The 14,209-nt window shown below is 47.6% G+C and overlaps 1 protein-coding gene across 9 annotated transcripts in view; it reads right to left on the reverse strand.

The window, feature by feature from the left end:
* Positions 1-14,209, reverse strand: part of ST3GAL3 (ST3 beta-galactoside alpha-2,3-sialyltransferase 3) — a 198,327-nt gene that overhangs the window by 20,861 nt on the left and 163,257 nt on the right. For all 9 annotated transcript variants that reach the window (XM_072724229.1, XM_072724227.1, XM_072724231.1 and 6 more), the window contains 4 exons: positions 5,659-5,753; positions 2,735-2,798; positions 1,763-1,858; positions 1,266-1,452 (listed from right to left, as the gene is read on the reverse strand). In XM_072724229.1, the coding sequence (XP_072580330.1) occupies positions 1,266-1,452; positions 1,763-1,858; positions 2,735-2,798; positions 5,659-5,753 (442 nt within the window). The remainder of the gene's footprint in view (positions 1-1,265; positions 1,453-1,762; positions 1,859-2,734; positions 2,799-5,658; positions 5,754-14,209) is intronic.

The raw sequence follows: 14,209 nt of genomic DNA on the forward strand, positions 1-14,209 counted from the left end.
CCTTTTCCTCCCCTGTGGGGAGCCAGGCTGGGCCTGGTGGAGCCTGGCTGCCACGTTCAGCTTGGCTCTGGGTGGGTTCCCCTTCCCCGCTGTCCCACCTACCTGCACTTCTGGACCTGCCTTCTGTCTTCTCTCTCGCTTGCTACCTACGTGACACTGCCTGCACTTGGCATTTCTTGGGAAAGGGCTGTGGATTTAAACCAAATTGCACTGAGACCCCCACAGGCAGGTTAAGCTGCTCCCACCCCCAAACTCGCCTGGAAACCTCCAGAAAGAACAATTAGCTTCTCACTGTCGCCAGAGGCTGTCTGTCATCATTCTCCTCCAGTAGGAGGCTCGGGTATTGGAAGAAGAATGGCCTGAACTCTGCAGGACCCCTCCCCTGGGGTGGCTAGTGACAGCTGGTGGAGGGGAGAGGGGGATGGGCCCAGACAGATTGGCAGGTATCCCTGCGGGCCCAGAGCTGAGAAGAAGAGAACAGGAGGGGACTCAGTGGGTGGCCTACCAAGGAGCAGTCACCTAGGTCACTTGGCCACACAACGTCCCTAGAGAAACAGGCCCAGGCCCTTGCCCGCCTAGAACAAGGAGTACAGAATCTGATCATTCCTGGAGTGGAACCCCTTTTCGGTGGCAGCTGGGGATCCCGCGGCAGGTCAGCGGTAAAATTATAAAAGTAGGGGAGAGGCTAGGATTTATGGGCTGGGGAATGGGACCCCTCAAGCTCAGAGAGGTCTGTTATCCCTGTGGGATGGGCCAGGGTCCAGATAAGGCCTTCCTCCCCGGGGCTGGGAATGAGGGTGGACCCACATTAGAGTCAGAGAGTCTTCACAGAGGGTAAGGGGCTCAGAGTGGGGGGCACTACAAGGTCAGGGCAGGGGAGGAGGAAGAGTAGGAGTGAAGCTGGGGCTAGCCAGATAAAAGCAGTCCTTCCAGGGGGACCTGAGGCCAGGGAAGGGCCTGCAGGGGCTGCTGGGAGACACCCATGGTCTGGCTAGGGAAGGCTGAAAGAGACCTTGCACTCTGGGCATCCGGGCAGGTGGCAGGTATCAGGCTTAGCAGCTCCCGGAGTCCACACCAGTGCCCCCTGGCATCCCCTGGCCTCTCTGTCCCTTGGTCTGAGTTTGGGTGTCTTTCAGCTTTGGGTCATTAATGCTTCTTTTGAAAGGTTCCTACTGGTTCTTTGTGGGGTTCAGGGGAAGGGGCTGACCTGGAAGCCAGGCAAGGACAGGGCAAGAGGGGAAGGAGCTGGTGCATGGGGAGCTCACCACTCTCTCCTTGTAGACGATGTACTTCAACCACTTGAAGTCCTGCCACTTGAAGCCAGCAAGGACAAATAGAGAATCGCGTTCATATTGCTCGGGCCGCTGCATGGCGCCCTCAGGGTAGGTGATGCGCAGTGTAGTTTTGCTGCCCACGTCCTTCTCAAAGCCTTTCACTGGTGCGGAGTTCAGTCTACAGAGAGCAGGCCCAGTCAGAGCCTGCCCTGGGCTCGCTGCGTGTAGTCTGTGGGCTTGTGTTTGGGGAGCCACTCTGACCCCAGAATTCCCCAGGTGCAGAGAATAGGGAGCCAGGTCACCTGAAGCCAACAGGTCACCTGGAGCCACCTAGCTTTCTACAGCCCTCCGACCAGGGTTCTTCTCTAGGCTTCTGATGACCTCCAGTCCGACTAGCCAGATGGACAGACAGTTCTCAGTGGATTCAGGGACGAGGGTTCGGGCCAGGATTCTCAGGTGCCTGAGGCACTGCTGTTTGGGGAGCTCACCTGACCACAATGTCATAGTCATCAATTCGTGACCCCAGAGACTTGTTGGCTAGGACACCTCCGTTGCCCACGATGATGCAGCGGCGGCAGCTGAGGCTGAGGGGAGAGAGGCAGAGACCTCTGGAGAGCTATCCACCAGGGCTCCTTCTCCCTACCCCTTGGGCCCATGACCTCATGCCTTTGGCCAGATGCAGGCTGGGATGGGGGAAGACCAATGGGCTTCGGGCAGCATTCTGAGGCCAAAGCCATACTGTGGTAGCTGGGCCACTTGGGACTCTTGGACAACCCTAGTCCCAGAGATTCTCCACGAAAGTGTGGCTGTGGAAGGGGCAAGGACATTAGTTCTGGGGTGGTGAGGAAGGGGCCTCTGGTAAGACGGCATTCTAGGCTCAAGGCTCCCCAAGAGTTAGTGGAGTTCAAGAAAGAGGGCAAAGTGGGCTGATTTGAAGGCTGTGCCAGAGAGGGAAGCAGAGAGGACAGGCCTGGAGGCTCCAGGACCCAAGGGTGGGCTTATTTATATTCAGCTCAGAAGCCCCCAGGCTCCCATTAGCCACCAGAGAGCCCTACTTATTTTGCTTCTCCCACCTGGGGCTTCCCGCACCCAGGGGCCATGGGCTCCTCAGCTGTCACTGCCTCCTGCGTGTAAGCCCTGCCCCCTCAGCTGCCTCCTCCACCCTGTCCTTCAGCCCCACGGCTGGGCTGATCTCAGCCCAGTGCCTGGCCTGTCCTTACCCTCCGACCTCTGCTGGCTGAGGACTGAAACACCTTGCCAAGTGCTGATGGTCCAGGGGGTGCAGGCCAGCACCGGATGGCCCCACTGATCTGCTCACCACCCCAGCATGTGTGCTGTGTGTGCACGTCCGTGGACATGCTGGAGAATGTGCTCGTGTCCACGCTAAGCCGGCAGGGCCTCGGCACCTCTGTGCATGCCAGGCAGCTGAGGGGCGGGAGGGTGGGTAGGGAGCAGCTCACCTGTCCAAGGCAGGGGTCAGGCGGTACTCTTTGGTGACTGACAAGATGGCTTTGATCAGATTGTCTGTGGACAGAGGAGGGAGGTTACTGTTAGAGGGTCACGGGCATCCCCATGAAGTGTTTGCGGATGACGTTCAGGAGGCACATGCTCCCATGTAGGGTGCAGATGGAGGTGAGGGTGGGGAGAGGGAGCTCTGGCACAAGGTTGGGCTGGGCCACTGGCCCAGCTTTCTCCCTGAGGAACGAGATGCAGGCAGGGGAACCGGCTGGTGCACTCGGCTCTGCCTGGAACCAGTTCCAGCATGGACGTGCGCTTTCTCCTCCAGGGCTCCCCAGCCCTTCCTGGGATGCCTCCTCTGGCTTCTGGAGGCTTGTGGTCAGGCCCCAGAACACGGATCCCCGGCCTGTCCCTGCTCAGGGAGAGAGACCATGCTCGGCTCGCCTCCGTGCCCCCAGTGAGGAGACACCAGAGAGCGAGTGAGGAGGCCAGCAATGATGAAGAGCTCAAGTGGGCCCACCAGTTCCCGAGTCAGACCCCTTTGCCACTTTCTGATACCAGCTTCCCCTCACTTCCCCCTCTAGCACTGCTCATCTTCAATCTTGGCCTTGCCCACCTGTCTCTGCCTCCTTCGCTCTCCAACCCAAGGCCTGGGATCTGCCCACCTGCACTCCACTCAGGCAGCCCTCAGCAAGGGCCCAGGACCTCTGTGTTCTCAGATCTGTGACCATTAGCCAGACCTCCTACTTCTTGGCCTCAGGCTTTGCCTATGGTGACTTACTCTTCTTTCAAACTCAGGTATAAGGAGAACATTGTAATATAACGTGTAAAGATACTGGCTTTGGAGTCAATCCTAGCTGTGCTACCTCAGAGCTCCGTGACCTTAGATAAATCATGTACTTTCTTTGCGTTTTAGTTCCCCATCTTTCAAGTAAAGATGGTAATTCCTATTCTGGCAGAGTCATTGGGAAGATAAAAAGATAATATACGTAGAGATCTAGAGGTAAAAGTAAGGAAATCAGTGCAACCATAGTGGAGAGCATCTTAGTAACACTGAGCAGAGATGTGGATGTGCACAGACTAAGATCTTGCAAGTCTCCTCCTAGGCAGATAGCATCTGAATGTTCCCACATTTGTTTAAGGAAACTTGTGCAAGAAGGTTCGCTGTGGAGCTGTTCATAATAGCAAAATGCTGGAGGCAAGCTAAATGTTCACCAAAGGAAGACAGATTAAATGTGGAACCCAGAGTACTATGCAGCAGTAAAAACAAATAAAAAAGTGACCTTGGGCCACATGTACTAATACAGATAATCCTGAAAAGCATAAGCAAAAAAAATTAATTTGAAACACACACACATATACATATGTATACATATAATATTATTTGTAAAATGTAAAAACATGCAAAAACAATGCCTTATTTTCAATGGACATATAAATATGTCACAGACATAGATTAAACAGGCTTTGTAATAGTAACCCCCCCAACCAGGCCAATGGTCTCCTGAGAAGGAGGGGCAGGGAATGGGAAAGGCCACACAGCTTTGATTGTATCTCCTGTTTTATTCCTTAAGCTGGCGACACAATACGTAGTTGCTCACGGTTTTCGTCTTCATTCTTTTTTATATGACTGAAATATTCCACGCAAAGAAACACTGACTCCCAACTTAAAAGAAACAACCCTGTGATTTTTTTTTTACAAGATGGGGCCACAGACCCCCTCCTTTTCCCACCTCCCATTCACCTCTAACAAAAAAGCAATATTGCTACTAATTGGCCAAAGTCAAGGATATGGCTTGGGTTTTTGTTTCCTAGGAGGGGACTTTAGCAGAAAGAGTATGAATTAGTAGGTGCTCTCCTCTTGCTGGCCAATGGGCTGTGTACCAGCCTTCTCAGGCCTTCATAGTTTAACAGGATCAGAGTGAGGATTTAGGAAAAGAGTAGGCTGCTGAGACACCTGTGCCCAGTAAAAAGGAGTTCTACCCATTAGATTTGTCCTTGGGGATCTGAGATTGAAATTTCTATTCTTGAGTGTCCTTTTGCTGGTCACTGTCTTCTTTTCAGGGAGGGGTGGACTGACTAAGTGGCAAATTCAGGTATGTTTGAGTCCCCTGGCCAAATGATATCACCTCTTCAACAGTGCTCTTATGTAAGTCTGGCCACAACCTAATACAATGGGATTATTTTCCCCCATGTAACTGATGAAGACACTAAAGCACAGGCAGGTTAAGGAACTTGTCCAAGGTCACAGCTAGTAAAGAAGTAGTACTGAGATCTGATCCTTCAGTGTCTGACCATAAGGCCCAATCCCTACCATGCAGGAACTTGACAACAGAACTGTCAAACTGTCAGGGCTAGAAAGTCTTCAGTCAGGAGGGAGCTGCATGGCCAAGGTCCCTAAGGCAATGGAAGGGGACAGTCCTGAGGGCACAAGGGACAGGTGAGCCTTGGACAGGGTAGGAAAGGACTGGAGGGGGGACCGGGGTAAGGAGGAGGTGATGGAGGAGCCTGGAGTCTTTGTGGGGGATGGCCTCTGTCTTCTCAGGGATACTCCAGCACGGATGTCCCTGGCATCCTGTGATCTCATTGTGCTCTTTCTGTGTCAGAGCCCTTACTGTCTTGCACTCTAAGTATCTGTGTCTCTACTAGACTGGAGCTTTTTTTCTTTTTTTTTTAGACTGGAGCTTTTTTAAGGCACAGGACTGTGTTGTCCGCTCCACTGTTGTGTGCCTGGCTCTGGCCGAGTGGTGGGCTCTGAGTAAACAAACAGTCCATTGAAGTTTAGAAGAAAGGAAGGTGGAAGAGAGAAGGAGAGGGGTGGATCCCCAGCATGGGGACTTCTGAGGGTATAGCCTTGCCCTGAGTGCAGGGACACAGGCTGAGGGATGACATGTTAATACAGAGTGGGCCAGGGTTCCCAACCTACCTTGACCTTTGATCCCAAAAGGCGGCACAAACTCCCGAATCCTAGCCCACTTGCGGAAAGAGTCATCCAGGAACATGGGTGCTGGCTTGGAGAACCTGGAATAAAATAGGGCTGTTGAGGATCCCCAAATACAACAAGATGGAGTTCAGATGGGCTCCTCAGTACATCTGTGTGGGCAGTGGATCTGCTGGGAGCACCTTCACAGTCCAGCATGCCCTCCCTACCCTTGGTCTGCGGGAAGCTGCGGCATCTGACCCATCTTGTCCAGTGGAGCCTGAGTTGAAGGGGCAGGTCTGGCCGGTCCCTCCGCGGCCAACTACAGGGGTGGAGAGGCAAGCTCCCACTCGGCCCGGATGGAGTTGCACACTGCAAGCTCTCTGGCAGGCGACCTAGGCACATACCCACAGCCACCGCTGCCCACACTGTGCCTGCAGTCTGGGAACCTGGAGACAACACGCTGGCCAGGTGAGAAAGAGACCCAAAGAAAGCTGGTGCCTGGGAATAGAGTTTTGGAGAGAATTCTGGGAGGTGGCCACCCAGCATGAGGAGGAAGGAGAATTCACGGCCACAGTGGGAAGAAGAACAGCCACTGGAGCAGATGTTTGGTAGAGAAGAAAAAACCCGGAGCATCCTGTGCCTGGGAGGCAGGCCTGAGAGGAGGCCTCACACGGATAGGAGCCTGGCAGAGACAAGGATGAGAGAATGCTACCCTCCTCAGGAGCTGAGGGAGGGGTATGTGAATAAAGGGAGGGGGTATCTTGCACGGAGATGCTGAGTTGAGAAGGGAAAAGAAAGTTTCACTTTTCCGGGGAAAGCCAGGGCGTGGGCAGGCCGAGGTGCAGGCTTTGGCAAGTAAGAAGGGACAGAGAAGGCAGTGAGGACTGAGGGGAGAGCAACAGGAGGCAAGCTCTTCAGGGATGCTCGGACAACGAGCCTCGCATGGAACCTGGTATCCTGGTTTTGAGGCCTTTTCAGGAACCCTGGAGGCCCTGAAGATGGCCAGCACCTGATAGTCTACTGTGTGTTGACTCTTCTGAGGAGCCTGGTTGGGGCCTTGCTGGCCAAGGAGGAAGGTGCGGAGGCCTAGGCCTTGGCTCCGTCTCTGCATTTCTAACTCAACCTGAATCAGCCACTGAAAACCTGAAGATGGGAAGAGAGGCCTCCAAGCCCTGGACCTAGAACTGAGCCCTCTGAATGTACTCCGACTCAAGCAAACCCTTCTCATTTCCATCCCACTAACCATTATAATCACCCTACCCAGGAGGAATAATATTATTAGATTTTGAAGGGAACTTGAAGGAGGCAGAAAACTTGCAGTCCTGCTCCCTCTCCCATCACTCACGGTTGGGAAGAAGTTGTCAATACCTGATAGCATAGAGGCCACTCCCCGCCGAGCAGCCCTCCTTTGGACTTAGGAGTTAGCACGCTTCCCTTCTGTGTACGGGGGTCACGCATGTTTCTCATACCTGGTATAACAAATCTAAGTACATTAATATATTTGATGTTTTCCAGAGGCGCTGAGGATGCTGGCCACAGCTTAGGTGTACCAGCAAAGGAAACCGGTCCCTGGATAAGCCCACACCAAGAACCTTTCCTCTTGTGTCAGGACTGAGCTGATGAAAAATGTTTACAAAGTCTCTCAGCCAGACCTGGACAGGATTTTATCTGCTTCCCAATATGTACTGGATGTTATATGCTAATAAAATCTCTTAAGATCTGGCCAAACATTCTCAACATATTTTTTTTTCCTTTTCTTCTCCTTTCCCTGTGTTTTTCAGTTGATGAGAAAGTTCATTACATTAATTTTTACTTTAAAAAAACTCCTTATTGGGGATCCCTGGGTGGCTCAGCAGTTTGGCACTTGCCTTCGGCCCAGGGCGTGATCCTGGAGACCTAGGATCGCATCCCACATCAGGCTCCCTGCATGGAGCCTGCTTCTCTTTCTGCCTGTGTCTCTGCCTCTCTCTCTCTCTCTCTCTCTGAGTGTGTCTCTCATGAATAAATAAAATCTTAAAGAAAAAACCTTATTTTTGGTGTAGCTTGTAATAAGTGTTAATTTGGGGGAAAAAATACTAAGGGGTGTACACACAAACACAAGTAAATAAAAAATACTCATAATCCTAAAACACAAAGGATTGTGTTTGTGTATATATCTGCACTGAGCTCTGTAGACTCTTCATTCACTTTATAATAATGAGAACATTGCTATGCAAATGGACGCAACTTTCTCCTAACACACAAAGACTAGATCAAACAACAAAAACAGTAAGCTGCTGGTAACTGACCCAAGTTGACTCCCAATGATTGAATGTACAAGGACACACAAGTGAAAATAGGACCAAGAAAAAGCGTTAAGTTCCAATATTAGTGTTACACGTTGAATGCCTGTGATCCCTCAAATTCATATGCTGAAATTTCATCCCCAACATGATAGTGTTTGCTGGTAGGGACCTTTGGGAGGTCACTGGGTCATGACGGTAGTCTTCATGAGTGGGGTTAGTGCTCTTATAAGAAGAGGCCAGAGAGCTAACCAGCTCTCCTTCCACCGTAGGAGGATACAAGGAGAAGCCAGTCATCTGAACCTGAAGACACTCTCACCAGGACCTGACCACACTGGTACCATGATCTCAGAGTTTGGCCTCCAGAACTGTGAGAAAATACATTTCTGTTGTTGAGAAGCCCAGCCTATGGTAGTTCGTTACAGCAGCTAGAGGTGATGAAGTCAGTAAGTAAGGAGAAAAAAAAGAAAAAAAAAATCGTGGGAGAGATCCTGGCAAAAAGCATTTACAGGAGTCTGATAAGCATTTCTTAAAAACCTTTGCCTCCAGTATAGAACTCATTTATTTATTTTTATTATCTGGTTTTAAACATTGTCCTTTTCACCTTGTTCTTTTATTGGGTCTTCATGTTTCAGTTGCTTATTTTGTAGACCTTCTTTATTCTTTGACAGATGGAGCCAGCCTCCTCTAACATTTCTTTCTGCTTGTTGGGTGCACCTTTGTGCAAAGGGTATTCTTTTTTCCTCCTGGGGATATATTTTTAAAACTTTGTATTATGGGAGATTTCAAACATGCACAAAAGTTGAAAAGAGAAAACAGTGAACCTTCATGGATGGACGTGTTACCCAGATGCAGAATCAGTGGTCATGGTCAATTTTGTTTCTCTTGTACTCCCTCTATTCTCTTTCTGTATTATTTTGGAAACTCCCAGAGATCCTGCCATTTCATCCATGAAATACTTTAGTATTAGTTTCTAAAAGATAAGGCCAACCTTAAAAACCATAACCACACCTAAACAACTCCTCTTAAAACCATTATCACACCTAAAACACTACAATTTCTTTTTTTAAATTTTATTTTATTATTTATTTATAATAGTCATACAGAGAGAGAGAGAGAGAGAGGCAGAGACACAGGCAGAGGGAGAAGTAGGCTCCATGCACCGGGAGCCTGACGTGGGATTCGATCCCGGGTCTCCAGGATCGCGCCCTGGGCCAAAGGCAGGCGCCAAACCGCTGCGCCACCCAGGGATCCCAACACTACAATTTCTTAATAGCAACAAATAGTTTCAGATTTCTCATTACTGTTTGCTGTTGTTGCTTCTTTTAATAGTTGGTTATTTAGATCAGAATGAAAGCATGATCCACACACTGAATTGGGCTTGTCTCTAGTCTCTTTTAAATCGATAGATTTGGGGATCCCTGGGTGGCTCAGCGGTTTGGCGTCTGCCTTCAGCCCAGGGCGTGATCCTGGAGTCCCGGGATCGAGTCCCGGGATCGAGTCCCACATCCAGCTCCCTGCATGGAGCCTGCCTCTCCCTCTGCCTGTGTCTCTGCCTCTCTGTGTCTCTCATGAATACATAAATAAATTCTTAAAAATAAATAAATAAATAAATAAATAGGTTTCCTCCTCATTCTTCTTCTCTCTTTGGCCTTTTCATCTTGGCTCTTGAATCCATTTGACGACACACCCCAATAATATGAGAAAAAAGCCTTGCTGCCCAGTATGTAAAGATGTCCCAAGTTCATCCTGTACATTTTTCTTTCTTTCTCTCTTTTCTTTCTTTCTTTCTTTCTTTCTTTCTTTCTTTTCTTTCTTTCTTTCTTTCTTTCTTTCTTTCTTTCTTTCTTTCTTTCTTTCTCTTTCTTTCTTTCCTTCCTTCCTTCTTCCTTTCCTTTCCTTTCTCTTTTTCTTTCTTTCCTTCTTTCCTTTTTTCTTTCTTTCTTTCTTTCTTTCTTTTCTTTCTCTCTCTCTCTCTCTCTCTCTCTCTCTCTCTTTCTTTCTTTCTTTCTTTCTTTCTCCTTCCTCTTCTTTCAGATTTTATTTGGGACGCCTGGGTGGCTCAAGGGCTGAGTGTCTGCCTTCAGCTCAGGGCATGATCCCAGGGTTCTGGAATCGAGTCCCGCATTGGGCTCCCTGGATGGAGCCTGCTTCTCTCTCTGCCTGTGTCTCTGCCTCTCTCTCTCTATCATGAATAAATAAATAAAATCTAATTTTTAAAAGTGATTCTTCTTCTTCTTTTTTTAAAGATTTTTATTTATTCGGGCATCTTGGGTGGCTCAGTGGTTTGGCGCCTCCTTCAGCCCAGGGTGTGATCCTGGAAACCCAGGATCCAGTCCCATGTCGGGCTCCCTTCATGGAGCCTGCTTCTCCCTCTGCCTATGTCTCTGCCTCTCTCTGTCTATCATGAATGAATAAATAAAAACCTTAAAAAAAAGAAGAAAAAAAAGAATCACTTAAAAAAATCACTTTTAAAAAAGTAAAAAGAAGAATCACATTTTATTTATTCATGATAAATGTTTGAATGAGAGGCAGAGACACAGGCAGAGGGAGAAGCAGGCTCCCTGCAGGGTGCCCAATGTGGGACTCGATCCCAGGACCCCGGGATCACGCTCTGAGCCGAAGACAGACACTCAGCCCTTGAGCCACCCACGTATGCTGTCCTGTACATTTTTTATTTAAAGACCTTATGCATTTATTCATGAAAGACATACACAGAGAGAGAGGCAGAGACACAGGCAGAGGGAGAAGCAGGCTCCATGCAGGGAGCCCGGTGTGGGACTCGATCCCAGGACTCCAGGATCATGCCCTGGGCTGAAGGCAGATGCCAAACCGCTGAGCCACCCAGGGATTCCCATGTCCTGTACATTTCTTGCCTCCTACCTGGAATTGGTCATTTTCCAAGGAACCCTGGTTCCTTTTCACTGGAAATGGTATTTAGAGACCACCTTCTCAATGGCTAGGTCACTCAGTTGCTAGGGTTAGTCATTTTCCCCAGACTTTTTCAGGGGGACAAAGCCAGGAAATAATTTTTTGAAGAAAAAGTGCATCATGCATTTATACTAGTATTCCAGTCCAAATTCAGGATGACAAGATTTGTACTTTCTTTCTCTTGTTTAATAGCTTCACTGAGATAGAATTCATATGCCATAAAAGTCATCTATCCAAACTTCCTTTATTTTATATTTGTATCTGTTTTCAATTAAGTAGACATTCTTGTTTATAGTGACATTAACACAATTGCTTATTTGCTTTAATACATACACACATACAGGTACATGTAGAAAATATAGTAGTTTCAGAATAACATTACTAACACTATCATTACTAAAAATAATTTAAAGTTTCTTTACAATTCTTTCTGCTTCAAGTATGCCCTACTAGAGAAGTACAGACAAATGACTTTGCTTTTGCCACTTGAAATAATTCTGCTGAGTTTAATTCACCAATGATACATAGTTAAGTTCATTTGTTCAATTTTGCTTTTAAGGGGTTGCTTATACTTCACTTTAATTTAATTTTGTTTTACGATGATATAAAACCTTACACAGTGCCAAAACTAAATTCACAAAACAAGATATATTCAGAGGAGTCTAACATTTATCTCTGTGTCTGGCTCCTGTTGCTTCTATTCCCATGTAGTATTTATATTTTATTATTAAACTCACTTTATTTTTATTTTATTCAGATTAGTATTATTCCTATAATGAATTCATTTTTATTTTATCCTTCCTTTGTCATTTTTTTTGATGTAAGCATTTATCATAACACACGTGTGTGTGAATAGTGTATTTTACTATTCCCTTCTTTATTCGATAAAATGATAGCCTATTATATATACTGTTTTGCCTACTGAGGGTTTGGGTTGTTGTTTTTTTGTGTTTTTTTTGCCCTATAATATATTGTGATGAACACTCCGCAGCAGCATATAGAATTACAGACTTGATAATATTATTCAGTTAGTCCCCTGGGTTGAGGCAGCCTTTTGTAAAGTGGGTTCTACCAACAGCAGTTACAATGAATAACTTCATGTATATGTCTTTTCTCTTTGCCAATTTATCTTTGGAATGGATTCCTTGAAGTGGGTCAGTCAGGTCAAAGGGAAAATGCAATAAGTAATTTTGCTCCATATTGCCAGATTACCCTCTGTGGGGATGGTGCTGTGTCGCAGTGCCCACCAGCAACAGTATGAGAGCACACTGCCAAACATTTCAATTCTGCTTGGCTGATAGGAGAAAGTATCTGTGTTGTTTTAATTTGTATTTGTTTTATTGTAAGTGAAACTGCACATCGTTATATATAGAAAGAGGTCATCTACAGCTCTTACTTTTACTTTTGTTCCTATCTTTTGCTCATTTTTCTACAGGGTTATCAGTCTCTTCTTTCTTTTCTCCCAGCTTTTTTTTTTTAAGCTTCCATTTATTTATTTGACAGAGAGAGAGAGAGAGCAAGAGCATGAGTGCACAAGCAGGGGGGAGAGGAAGAGGCAGGCTCCCCGCTGAGCAGGGAGACTGATGCAGGGCTCGATCCCAGGACCCTGGCTGGGATCATGAACTGAGCTGAAGGCAGACACTTAACCACTGAGCCACCCAGGCGCCCCTCTCCCAGCTTTTTTGACATATAATTTATGTCATTGTGTAAGTGTAAGATGTACAAGGTGTTGACTTGATACATGTCTATACTGCATTATGATCACCACCACAGCATTAGCTACCAATCTTTTTTTTTTTGCATATATCAAATATTAAACCTCCGAGATGCAATTACAAATATTTCTCCTACTTTGTTTGCTTATTTATTTAATATTTACTTGGCGGGATCCCTGGGTGGCTCAGCAGTTTGGCGCCTGCCTTCAGCCCAGGGTGTGATCCTGGAGTCCCGGGATCGAGTCCCACATCCGGCTCCCTGAATGGAGCCTGCTTCTCCTTCTGCCTGTGTCTCTGCCTCTCTCTGTGTCTCTCTGTGTCTATCATGGATATATTTTTTAAAAATCTTAAAAAAATAATATTTACTTGGCTTCTGGTGTTTTTTTCCTTTCTTTTTCCCTCCACATTTTTTGCAATAGATTTAAAAAAAAATTTTTTTTTTAAATTTAGTCACATTTATTAAACTTTTACCTTATTGTTTCTGAATTCTGAGTCTTAGAAAAATTCTCTTCATTCCCCGGTTATATCTCTTTCCTGGCTAGAATCCCATCCATTTTTTACCACTTTCTTGCCAAGACCCCATACCCTCAGTCCCACTGTCTTTCTGTCCCACTCATTAGGCAAATCCCAGAGATAATCTAATCCTACAGCCTTGTATTCTTTATACGTTAAGTGCTGCGAGAACACACACACACTGACACACTCCCATGAATTGACTTGAACCTTGGACCCTCACCTTTGCTCAGTTGCTATCCCAATTCTTCTCCAAGTCCACACTCTATCCTTTCCAGCTTTCTCGAAACTGATTACCTCTTCTCTCACTTCACAGCCCCAACCAGGACACTCAGATAGGAACTCACTCGGCTTCCTGCTTCCTTACCCCATCCCTTGGCTCACCCAGGCTGATCTCTCCAGCAGGCTATGGTTCCCTTTGCTGTGTTTTCTCCAAGCATAAATCAAGCTCAGGTCTCTCCTATGGGAGAGACACACAAACCCACTCAACAAACCTTCCTGATCAGATACCCCTTTAGCTACCCACCTTTCTCTCTCTCTCTCTCTCTCTCTCTCTCTCTCTTCCTGGCAAAACCTCCAGGAAGACCAATGGATGTGCTATCTCAGGTCCCTCATCTAGTTGCTCCTCAATCTAATGTAACTGGGATTTACATTTCTGAGACTACTGCTATGTTCCACGGCTGGCACCCTATTTGTGGCTCCCTGAACATGCTGGTCTGCGAGCATTCACACAGGCAGTGCCACTGCCCGAAATGTGCCCCCCACCCCAATTCGCACACACTCTATTCCCCGATCACCTGCCATCTCTCTCTGCCTGGAAAATCCCTTCTTATTCTTTCGGTTCACATCCTATTTCCTCGGGGACAGCCTTCCCCGATGCCCCCAGGTAGGCTCGTACTCTTCCTGCAGTGATTCCAGGGCACGTCGCTCAGCCCCCATCAGGTGGCTCAGTGCCCTCAGAGGCCTTGGAAGCTGAGCCAGGGGCCATAAACAACAGGAAATGAGGGCGGGGTGATAGCAGCGGTGATGTCTGTGTGTGTGTTTGTGTCAATTCTACAGGTGGCCTGGCCTCATGCTACACCTGGAAGAGAACCAAGGGCTTCTGTCCAGAGA

This window comes from Vulpes vulpes, chromosome 10 (genome assembly GCF_048418805.1).
Source record: "Vulpes vulpes isolate BD-2025 chromosome 10, VulVul3, whole genome shotgun sequence".
Lineage (NCBI taxonomy): Eukaryota > Metazoa > Chordata > Mammalia > Carnivora > Canidae > Vulpes > Vulpes vulpes.